Source organism: Aethalodelphis obliquidens, unplaced genomic scaffold (genome assembly GCF_003676395.1).
Source record: "Aethalodelphis obliquidens isolate GAN/ISIS:26980383/991018 unplaced genomic scaffold, ASM367639v1 scaffold21, whole genome shotgun sequence".
Taxonomy (NCBI): domain Eukaryota; kingdom Metazoa; phylum Chordata; class Mammalia; order Artiodactyla; family Delphinidae; genus Aethalodelphis; species Aethalodelphis obliquidens.
In genome coordinates this window covers 3,389,097-3,401,379 of record NW_020837965.1, presented here as the reverse complement: position 1 = coordinate 3,401,379, position 12,283 = coordinate 3,389,097, and the positions used below count along the sequence as shown (strand labels likewise).

Sequence of the window (12,283 nt, the reverse complement as noted above, 5' to 3'; positions counted from 1 at the left end):
GTGGTATATCTTTGGTAAGGAATACTGTTCAGCAATAATAAGGATATATAAGTTGGGAATTTTAAATGCCTATTCTCAGTATCTTCCAGTTTTGCCTATGAATGTTATTTTAGATGTGTTTTCTTTTGGGACTCTTCTTGTCAAGGAACAGATGACAAGGAATGGTGAGACTGAGATTTCCACTTGCTTTTGTTACAGAGAACTTGCTTAGAATGATATAGCCATAGGTGGAAAAGGTAAGGTCTAACTCTCTTAGCTTTTCTTCTTCTCCTTGATAATTTTTCTTGATAATCTTGGAATAAGAAAAAAATATTTTAACAAAAGGTAGTTTATGATAAGAAAAAGGTAGCAAGTTGTAAAATAATAAGTGGTACAGGAAAAATTAATGTACACTAAATTAGCAGATGTGTCACACAGTTTCTAAAAACCTTTAATATCATTTATATACAATAAAATTCACCGATTTTAAGTGTGTAATTCCATGAGTTTTGACAAATGTATACAGCCATGTAACCATACCATAACTGAAGTATAAAATGTTTTTGTCGCCCCTGAAAAGTCCCCTTCATACCGCTCTGCTGTCAGTCCTCTCTCCATTCCCTGGCAACCACTAATCTGTTTTCTATCATTGTAATTATGTCTTTTTAAGAATTTCCTGTAAATGAATTCACAAGAGTATAGTCTTTTGTGTCTGACTTATTTCATTTAACATAATCCTTTTGAGATTCATCTTTTTTTTTTTTTTTTTTTTTGCGGTATGCGGACCTCTCACTGCCGTGGCCTCTCCCGTCGCGGAGCACAGGCTCCGGACGCGCAGGCCCAGCGGCCATGGCTCACGGGCCCAGCCGCTCCGCCGCATGTGGGATCCTCCCGGACCGGGGCACGAACCCGTGTCCCCTGCATCGGCAGGCGGACTCTCAACCACTGCACCACCAGGGAAGCCCCAAGATTCATCATTTTTGCATGTATCAGTTGTTCCCTTTTTATGTATTTTCTTTCTGTCTTCATCATGTTTCCTCTACTTTTCTGAATGTATGGAGTATATTTATAATAGCATTTTTGTATCCTTGTCTGCTAATATTCTGTCATTTCTGGTCTGTTTCTATTGATAGACTTTTCTCCTAGTTGGTGGGTCATATTTTCCTGTTTCTTTGAATGCCTAGAATTTTTTATTATACGTCACACATTGTGAATTTTACATTACTAGGGGCTGCATTTTGTATTCATTTAGGTAATAATGTTGGACTTTGTTCTTGGAATCAATTGGATCCTTTTAAGACTTGCTTTTAAGGGGTGTTAGGGTGGGCCAGAGCAAGTTTTAGTCTAGGGCTAATTTAGCTCCACTACTAGTGTGATTCTGAGGTCTCTCCATTTTGGTTGGTGAAAATAGAAGCTATTCCCACCTGTATGAGTGCTGGGAATTGTTCAGTCTGCTGCTTTCTGTTGGAGCTTTCTCCAGCCCCTCATAGTTTCTTCTCATACGTGTTCAGATCAGCGCTTTGCCACATGCTCTTCTGTAGACCCCCAAAGGTCTCTCGTGCACCTTCCTCCTCCCCTGTTGTGTGCCCAGTAAATTCTAGCCACCTTAGCCTCCCCAACTCCAAAATCTGATGTCTTCGACTGACAAGACTAGGTCCCCACTCCTGGAGCAGCCCGGAACCTGTCTCCAGGTGGTATGAGGACAGTCCAGAGACTCACTTCTGTTTTCCCTTCTCTGCAGCAGCACAGTCCCCCACTGCCTGGGGCCCAGTGTCTGAAAACCATTTTGTAATATACTCTGTCCAGCTTTCTGTTGTTTACAAACAGGAAAGAAAATCCGGTTCCTAGTACTTTATCATGGCTGGAAGTGGAAGTCTCTTATTCTAAATGTAGAGTAAGCATGTGTTGGTATTTCTAGGGGAAAATTAGAGTACGTGGCTCATCAGTTGTCAACATAAACTTAACATACCTTAATGTCTTTTAATATGTGTAAGATGTATGTCATAAGTTAAGTGATGTTCTTCAGGGTTCACACTAAACTAATCTAAGCTTGTATTTGCTTCTCCGGTCAACTTGAAATTATTTACATATAGAGTATTAATTTGGGGTTATTTGCAGCAAACTTATCTAGAGTAGTTTCCCATCAATGACGGATATGTTAGTGTTTTGATTCTAAGGACATTTGTTAGTCATCTGTATTTGCAATTGATTAACTTACCTTTGAGCTGTATGGTTGTATTTTTTAAAATATGAATTTGCTTGCTTTCTAATATATGTGAAAATGACTGCAACCTTTTCTTATTTGTGAGTATTTGTGATTTAGAAAACCATTAAACAGTTCTTAGCCCTTTGCAAGCTGATCTTTTGAATTTATGTCTTGCTCTCTGTAACAGAACGATTGTTTTTGGACATCTGTTCGTAGATTGACCTACCATAAAGTCAAAACCAGGCCAAATATTTAGTCAATCAGCAGTTAGAGAAATGTGTGTCTTAATCCATTTGTGTTTTAGGGAAGATGAACAAAGTAGGATTAAAAATATGATTTTTACATTATTATATGTGTATGCTATTGCTGTCTGGTAGAAGTTTTAGGGAAATGGTAACATAAACTCTTAAGAGGAAAATATGGGGCTCTGAATGGTTCTGTCTCTGGTCTTATGTGTAAAATTATTTGCAGCACGGTTTTTGGAATGAATATTGAAGTTGAGAGGCCTAGCTTCTAGTCAACTGTGCCACTCATTATTGTGTAACTGTAGGCCACTCACAACCTTTGTGAGTCTCCTAATATATAAAATGAGAATGATGATAATTATCCAACCTACTGTAAAGGGGTGGTAGAGTGTTAAATGAGGTAGTATCAATGAAAATGTTTGAAGATGCTAATGTGCCATGGAAATACTGGTCATTAAACTTTATTTTGTACATTACTATAAAGTCTGCTATCAACACCTACTATGACAGAATACAAACGCAAGATATATTTGTTTCTACTTATTATTCCATACAGTTTACTGTGCAAAAATATTTTATATGGGAAAGAAAGAAACAAAACATAGAATTGATTGATAGAATAGAGATGGAGGAGATTGCTGTCTTTTTCCACTTCTTCTTTCTTAGTATTATTTTGTTTCCTTCCCCATGATTTTCCAGGCAAAGAGTGTATACAGCAGTTAGCTGAAAACGTCAGATATTTCAGAAGACGTCTGAAAAATATGGGCTTCATCATCTATGGAAATGAAGATTCTCCAGTGGTGCCTCTGATGCTCTACATGCCAGCCAAAATTGGGTACCTTTTTGCAGATTACAGATTGCCCTCTTATTAGACTTAAGGTTTACCATGATGTGAGACCAGGCTTATATATTTTGTTAGGTAAAATTGTCTTGGCCTCATTATGTTAACATTTGTTTGCTAGATCTGCCGTAGATTAAACAAGTGGATTCCAATTTGTAAAATATGTTAACTTGTTAGTCTTTCCTTAAACAAACATTTGAGTTTAATGCACTCTTCTGGGGGATTGAGATAGATCAGTGAACAAAACACAGAAAAACCCATGTCCTTGTGGAGTTTATGCTCTACTGGGGCAAGAGTCAGACAAACGTAATAAATAAAGAAATTATGTAATACGCTAGAAGGTGTTAAGGGCTATAGGAAAAAAAAAGCAGGATATGGGGTTTGAGAGTGCACTGTGGGTGGGCAGATTACAGTATTAAATGGGGTGGTCACCCTCGACAGCCTCAGGGGTAAGGGAAGATGACATCTGAGCTTGAACTAGCTGAGCAAGTTAGCCACTTGGAGGAAGAAGCTTCTGTGCAAAGGCCACAATGCAGGAACATACTTACCTGATGGAAGACTAGCAGGAGGTGAGTGGAGCTGAAGTACAGTGCCCAAGGGGGAACAGTGAGCCATGAGGTCAGATGTGCACTTTACACCAGCCTCTCTGGCTTGTGCAAGGCGTGTATAATGGAAATCTTTGCCCTGGAATAGCTTTCAATGTATTTGAGAAGTACAGATGTATAATGAAACCAAAATATATATGAAAAGCAGATATGAAGTGGACAAATCTAATTATTTGCAAAATAATTATGTGCAAAATTGCACCAGAGATATAAAATAAAGGAGTCAGACTTCCCTGGTGGCGCAGTGGTTAAGAATCCGCCTGCCAATGCAGGGGACACGGGTTTGATCCCTGGTCTAGGAATATCCCACATGCCGCGGAGCAACTAAGCCCGTGCACCACAACTACTGAGCCTGCGCTCTAGAGCCCGTGAGCCACAACTGCTGAGCCCGCGTGCCACAACTACTGAACCCCACGCACCTAGAGCCCACACACTGCAACGAAGAGTAGCCCCCGCTTGCCGCAACTAGAGAAAGCCCGTGCACAGCAAAAAAGACCCAACATAGCCAAAAATAAATAAATTTATTTTAAAAATAAAATAAAGGAGTCATCTGCTTAGTATAGGTTCAGTAAAAAAGGCACATCTTTTCAGATTTGTGAGTTTTGACTGGATTGTAAATATAAAATTGAGTAAGGATCATTTCTCAGGTTTAATGGAACTCATTAAAGGAGCAAATATTTCTATTCATCTTTGAATCCCCAGTGCCCACCACAGCCCCTTGCACTCAATAAGTGTTGATTAAAGTGAATATAGGAGGGAAAATTAAATCAGGGAACCTGGAAGTATGGTGATTCCAAAGTTAGTGAATGGGGGATATTGGGAAAGGGTGCTCATTGAGGGAAAAAGAGGAGTTTAGTTTCCAGTAGGAAGTCATATGGGCAATTGGCATTATGGCCTTCAGAGGAGATGGAGGAAATGAGGGAATCCTACACCAAAGCAGAGGTGTAGGATTTCCCTCATTCTTCTTTAAATGGAATTATCATCATAAATAAACTCAAAAAGTTACCTGTTCTGGAGGATTGACTTAGTCTAGAACGCTTTCTTTGGAGAGGACTGTGTCTAATTTATTCTATACAGGTGAAACTGACTATGTACGTTATAATTAAGATTTAGAGAGAGTAAGGCAGAATTGGAATAAAGCACTAGACAGTTCGGGAGCATGTGCTAAAGATGCAGGACTTGGCCTGACACAAAGGAAACACATTGAAGAGGATGTACTGTTACTAGGAGTGGGGAAAGCTGGTGCTATTACTAAAGTGAGTGGAATTTTTTATTCTCAAACAAATGCTTTAAACAGCTAAGGGAAAAGTCAGAAAGGAATAAGGTAGGTCAACAAGAGAAAAGGACAAAGAATAACATAATTTAGTAAATAACAAAATTTACATGAAAGTTAGAATTGTATTAATTAGGCAAGATACAGATGTAGAGTAAGGTCACATGCCACGAGTTTGACTTGGGATGGGGGGGTTAAACAAGAACTGTGTGGTCTGGGTGGTCATCTGAAGTCTGGGGATGAGCTGGCCTCACAAACACCAAAGGAAACCCTGAATTACAAAGGCAGCTCAACACTTAAGTCGATCCAAAAAATGCCTGGTCTGGAAGGCTAGTGCTTGGCCTTTCTGCCAGCAGAAAGATGTCCAGATCCTTTGCATCCTTAATCTTAAGAATTTTTTAAACTGCCAAGCCTGCAAGGACCAGGTTTTAAACTCAAGTTCATTTTGAAACCTCTGAACGACTGTGACATGTCAGTGACACCTTAAGGCTACAGTTGCAAATTACTTTAGGCAAGCCCTATTAAAAATTGGTCTGTGCCAACAATATTCTTTCACCTTCCTGAAGGAAACTATTTGGGAGAAGACCACTTTAGGACTGAATAAAAGAAGTCTTTGTAAACTGTCAATTTTAACTTTCATAGAAGTTAGAAGAAATTCCTCATAGAACTGTCTAGTGCCTGTATCACCCAAGAGTTTACATCATTCAGGCCTTTGTACTGTGTGATTTATTATTCTTCCTGGTTTCTTTTCTTGTTTTCCCTCTGCAGCGCCTTTGGACGGGAGATGCTAAAGCGGAATATCGGTGTAGTTGTGGTAGGATTTCCTGCTACCCCAATCATTGAGTCCAGAGCCAGGTTTTGCCTGTCAGCAGCTCATACCAAAGAAATGCTTGATACTGTAAGTAGACATTTTCACTTTGATGTAATATACCTTATACTAAGAAGGCCTGTATATCAGATGAAATTAATCATCTGTTGGTCCCGATGCTCTCTGAGCACCTGAGATATTTACTGGTGAAGTAGAGGAGGGAGTGCACAATGCTGCTTAATACATTGCTATTTACAAAAAATTGCAAAACTGTTAGCATCACCCACCAGACACTGCATGATCAGGGCTCTAGAGAATTTTCTGGCTTCATCTTGTTCCACTCTCTCTCATTATGATCTCTACAGCTCTACATTCTCTTTCTACTCTAGCTGTTTCTCCCCTGAGCTTTCTTGTGTGTTGTTCTGTCTGTGGCAGTTTCTCTCTTGACCTTTCTCTCCCCTTTGCCTGGCTGACTGCTACTCATTCTTAACATCTCCACTTAAAAGAAACTTGCTCAAGGGTTTTCCCAAACCCTCTTGGCTAGATATTTCTGGAAATCCTAAGACTCTCCCCTAGGAAATTCTTTACACCTGTAATTATTTAATGGCAATCTTTACCATTAGATAAATCTTTAGGAGGGACTAAGTCTATTTTTCTCCTTCTGTATCCCCAGGACCTACCACAGTGCCAGGCACATAGTAGGAGCTCATAATTATTACTGAATGTAATTATTTATGGTCTCTTAATATGTTCTCATCTCTTGATATTCTCTTAATATGCTATTATTTCACACCTGAGACTTCAGACTTTTTTTTTTAGCATTTTTTATTTAATTTTTTTTTTTTTAGAATTTCTAGTGTATTTTTCCCTTTTGAATTTTTTCTTATCCTTCTGTTGGTTTATTTTGCTATTATTTTCTAACTTTTTGATTTGGATATGGATTTTCCAATGAACACCGTGTCAGTGGAATCCCACATATTTTAGTAAAGCACACCTTTGTATCAATATCAGTATTTCTAATGTTTTTCTTATTTCTCTCTGAATTAGGATTGGCTTATTAATTTTTAAAAAATATTTATTTTATTTTTGGCCGCGTCGGGTCTTAGTTGCGGCATGCGGGATCTTCGTTATGGCACGCGGGATCCTCCACTGCGGTGCACAGGCTTCTCTCTAGTTGTGGCATCTGAGCTTAGTTGCCCTGCAGCATGTGGGATCTTAGTGCCCCGACCAGGGATTGAAGCTGCATCCATTAAACTTTTAAATTCTAGTCCCTCTAATATGTATATTGGATAACGTGATGACTTTAGATTGTATTTCCCTAATCACAAATGTTGTTGAACCTTTTTTTTTTAATGTGCCCAGTTGCCATCTGTGTATCTTCTGTGATAAAGTATCTGTACAAGTTTATGTCCAAGTTTCATTGTTTATCTTTTATTTTCATATTATCAAGTTTTTAGAGGTCTTTTAGGCTATTATTCATATTCAGCATCATTTTTTGAAAAAAGGCTATCATGCCTCCATGTGTTTTCCTTAACAACTTTGTCAAAAATCAGTTGAATATATTGTGTAAATTCATTTCTGAAAAGTCTGTTCTGTTTCATTGATTTAGGTGTCTGTCTTCTCACCAGTATCTTGATTATTTTTATTTTTTAAAAAATTTTTATTTTATAGTGGAGTATAGTTGATTTACAATGTTGTGTTAGTTTCAAGTGTACAACAGTGATTCAGTTTGTACATATACATGTATCTATTCTTTTTCAGATTCTTTTTCCATATAGGTTATTACAGAGGAGTGAGTAGAGTTCCCTGAGCTGTACAGTAGGTCCTTGTTATCTATTTTATATCTAGTCATGTGTATATGTTCATCCCAAACTCCTAATTTATCCCACACCCCCACCATTCCCCTTTGGTAACCATAAGTTCGTTCTCTAAGTCTGTGGGTCTATTCCTGTTTTGTAAATAAGTTCATTTGTATCATTTCTTTAGATTCCACATATAAATGTTATCATATGATATTTCTCTTTCTCTGTCTGACTTCACTTAGTATGATAATCACTAGGTCCATCCATGTTGCTGCAAATTATTTCATTATTTCATTCTTTTTTATGGCTGAGTGATGTTCCATTGTATATATTACCACACCTTCTTTATCCATTCCTCTGTTGATGGACATTTAGGTTGTTTCCATATCTTGATTATTGTAAATAGTGCTGCTAGGAACATAGGGGTGCATGCATCTTTTTTAATTTTAGTTTTGTCTGGATATATACCCAGTAGTGGGACTGCTGGATCATATGGTAGTTCTAGTTTTAGTTTTCTGAGGAACCTCCATACCGTTTTCCACAGTGGCTGCACCAGCTTACATTCCCACCAAGAGTGTAGAAGGGTTCCCTTTTCTCTACACCCTCTCTAGCATTTATTGTTTGTAGACTTTGTAGACTTTTTTTTTTTTTTTTGAAGTGTGTGCAGTGGTGAAGAGTACCATGATGTTTAGTCAAGCCTGGTCCACTTTTTTTTTTTTTTTTTTTTTGGCTGCATTGGGTCTTCATTGATGCACCCGGGCTTTCTCTAGTTGCGGTAAGCAGGGGCTACTCTTCGTTGCAGTACGTGGGCTTCTTGTTGCGGTGGCTTCTCTCATTGTGGAGCACGGGCTCTAGGTGCGTGGGCTTCAGTAGTTGTGGCACACAGGCTCAGTAGGTGTGGCTCGCAGGCTCTAGAGCACAGGCTCAGTAGTTGTGGCGCATGGGCTTAGTTGCTCTGTGGCATGTGGGATCTTCCCAGACCAGGGCTCGAACCTGTGTCCTTTGCATTGGCAGGTGGATTCTTAACCACTGCGCCACCAAGGAAGCCCTGTTAAGTAGACTTTTTGATGATGGCCATTCTGACCAGTGTGAGGTGATACCTCACTGTAGTTTTGATTTGCTTTTCTCTAATAATTAGTGATGTTAAGCATCTTTTCATGTGCTTTTTGGCCCTCTCTATGTCTTCTTTGGGGAATTGTCTGTGTAGATCTTTGCCCATTTTTTGATTAGGTTGTTTGTTTTTGTGATATTGAGCTGCATGAGCCATTCATATATTTTGGAAATTAATCCTTTGTCGGTCGCATCACTTGCAAATATTTTCTCCCATTCTCTAGGCTGTCTCTTTGTTTGTTTGTTTATTTATTTATTTATTTGGCTGCGTTGGGTCTTCATTGCTGCACGCGGCCTCTACTTAGCGGTGACTGGGGTCTACTCTTCATTGCGGTGCATGGGCTTCTCATTGCCGTGGCTTCTCTTGTTGCAGTGCGTGGGCTCTAGGCATGTGGGCTTCAGTAGTTGTAGCGCATGGGCTCAGTAGTTGCGGTATGCAGGCTCTAGGTCACATGGGCTTCAGTAGTTGTGGCACATGGGCTTGGTAGTTGTGGCTCACAGGTTCTAGAGCGCAGCCTCAGTAGTTGTGGCGCATGGGCTTAGTTGCTCCGCCGCATGTGGGATCTTCCCAGACCAGAGATTGAACCCGTGTCCCCTGCATTCGCAAGCAGGTTCTTAACCACTGTGCCACCAGGGAAGTCCTGTCTCTTTGTTTGATTATCGTTTCCTTTGCCGTGCAGAAGCTTTTAAGTTTAATTAGATCCCACTTGTTTATTTTTGTTTTTATTTTCATTACTCTAGGAGGTGGATCCAAAAAGATATTGCTGCGATTTATGTCAAAGAGTGTTCTGCCTATGTTTTCCTCTAAGAATTTTATGGTATCTGGTCTTACATTTAGGTCTTTAATCCATTTTGAGGGGTTTTTTGTATATGGTGTTAGAGAATGTTCTGATTTCATTCTTTTACATGTAACTGTCCAGTTTTCCCAGCACCGCTTATTGAAGAGATTGTCTTTTCTCCATTGTATATCCTTGCCTCCTTTGTCACAGATTAATTGACCATAGGTTCGTGGGTTTATTTCTGGGCTTTCTATCCTGTTCCGTTGATCTATAAGTCTGTCTTTGTGCCCATACCATGCTGTTTTGATTACTGTAGCTTTTATCATATAGTCTGAAGTGAGTATAGCCTGATTCCTCCAGGTCCATTTTTCTTTCTCAGGATTGCTTTGCCTATTCAGAGTCTTTTACGTCTCCATATAAATTTTAAGATTTTTTGTTCTAGATCTGCAAAAAATGCCCTTGGTGATTTGATAGGGATTGCATTGAATCTGTAGATTGCCTTGGGTAGTATAGTCATTTTGACGATATTGATTCCTCCAATCCAAGAACATGGTTTATCTTTCCATCTGTCTGTGTCATCTTTGATTTCTTTCATCAGCATCACATAGTTTTCAGAGTACAGGTCTTCTGTCTCCGTAGGAAGGTTTATTCCTAGGTATTTTATTCTTTTTGATGTGATGGCAAATGGGATTGTTTCCTTAATTTCTCTTTCTGGTCTTTTGGTGTTAGTGTATAGGAATGCAACAGATTTCTGTGTATTAATTTTGTATCCTGCAACTTTACCAAATACATTGATGAGCTCTAGTAGTTTTCTGGTAACATCTTTAGGATTTTCTATGTATAGTATCATGTCATCTGCAAACAGTGACAGTTTTACTTCTTTTCCAATTTGGATTCCTTTTATTTCGTTTTCTTCTCTGATTTCTGTGTCTAGGACTTCCAAAACTATGTTGAATAAAAGTGGCAAGAGTGGACATCATTGTCTTGTTACTGATCTTAGAGGAAATGCTTTCAACTTTTCACCATTGAGTATGACGTTAGCTGTGGGTTTGTCATATATGGGCTTTACTATGTTGAGGTAGGTTCCCTCTTCTTTTGGCTGCACTACGTGGCTTGTGGGATCTCAGTTCCCCAACCAGGATCAAGCCCAGGCCACTGCAGTGATAGCACTGAATCCTAACCACTAGGCCACCAGGCAACTCCCAGAAGTAGGTTCCCTCTATGCTCACTTTCTGGAGAGTTTTTATCATAAATGGGTGTTGAATTTTGTCAAAATTCTGCATCTATTGAAATGATCATATAGTTTTTATTCTTCAATTTGTTAATGTGGTGTATCACACTGATTGATTTGCGGACATTGAAAAATTCTTGTATCCCTGGGATAAATCTCACTTGGTCATGGTGCATGATCCTTTTAATGTATCATTGGATTCAGTTTGCTAGTATTTTGTTGAGGATTTTTGCGACCATGTTCATCAGTGTTACTGGCCTGTAATTTTCTTCCATTGTGGCATTGTTGTGTGGTTTTGGTATCAGGGTGATAGTGGCCTTATAGAATGAGTTAGGGAGTGTTCCTTACTTTGCAATTTTTGGGAATAGTTTCAGAAGGATAGGTGTTAACTCTTCTCTAAATGTTTGATAGAATTCACCTGCAAAGCCATCTGGTCCTGGACTTCTGTTTGTTGGGAGTTTTTATACACACACACACACAAAGTATTTTTATTTCTATTTATTTATTTTTTAGCCACGCTGCATGGCATGTGAGATCCTAGTTCCTCGACCAGGGATCGAACCCACACCCCCTGCGTTGGAAGTGCAGAGTCTCAACACTGGACCACCAGAGAAGTCCCTGTTGGGTGTTTTGGAAATTAGTTTATTGGAAATTAGTTTTGGAAATTAGTTAACTGCTATCAGTTTCAATTTCAGTACTTGTGATTGGTCAGTTCATATTTTCTGTTTCTTCCTGAATCGGTCTTGGGAGATGGTACCTTTTTGGAATTTGTCCATTTATTTTAGGTTGTCATTTTATTGGCATATAGTTGCTTGTAGTAGTATCTTATGGTCCTTTGTATTTCTGTGGTGTCAATTGTAACTTCTCCCTTTTCATTTCTAATTTTATTGATTTGAGCCCTCTCCCTTTCTTCTTGATGAGTCTGTCTAAAGGTTTATCAATTTTGTTTATCTTTTCAAAGAACCAGCTTTTAGTTTCATTGATCTTTTCTATTGTTTTTTTTAGTCTGTATTTCATTTATTTCTGCTCTGATCTTTATGACTTCTTCTACTAACTTAGGGTTTTGTTTGTTCTTTCTCTAGTTGCTTTAGGTGTTAGGTTAGGTTGTTTCTTTGAGATTTTTCTTATTTCCTGAGGTAAGCTTGTATTGCTATAAAGTTCCCTCTTAGAACTGCTTTTGCTGTGTCCCATAGGTTTTGGATCATCATGTTTTCATTTGTCTCTAGGTGTTTTTTGATTTCCTCTTTGATTTTTTCAGTGATCCATTGCTTGTTTAGTAGCATATAGTTTAGCCTCCAATTGTTTGTGTTTTTTACAGGTTTTTTTCTTGTAATTGACTTCTAATCTCATAGCATTGTGGTCGGAAAAGATACTTTGATTTCAGTTTTCTTAAATTTACGGAGG

The 12,283-nt window shown here is 38.7% G+C and overlaps 1 protein-coding gene across 2 annotated transcripts in view; it reads left to right on the top strand.

The window, feature by feature from the left end:
• Nucleotides 1-12,283, top strand: part of SPTLC2 (serine palmitoyltransferase long chain base subunit 2) — a 111,556-nt gene that overhangs the window by 90,670 nt on the left and 8,603 nt on the right. For both annotated transcript variants that reach the window (XM_027120172.1, XM_027120173.1), the window contains exons 10-11: nt 3,130-3,265; nt 5,918-6,047. In XM_027120172.1, the coding sequence (XP_026975973.1) occupies nt 3,130-3,265; nt 5,918-6,047 (266 nt within the window). The remainder of the gene's footprint in view (nt 1-3,129; nt 3,266-5,917; nt 6,048-12,283) is intronic.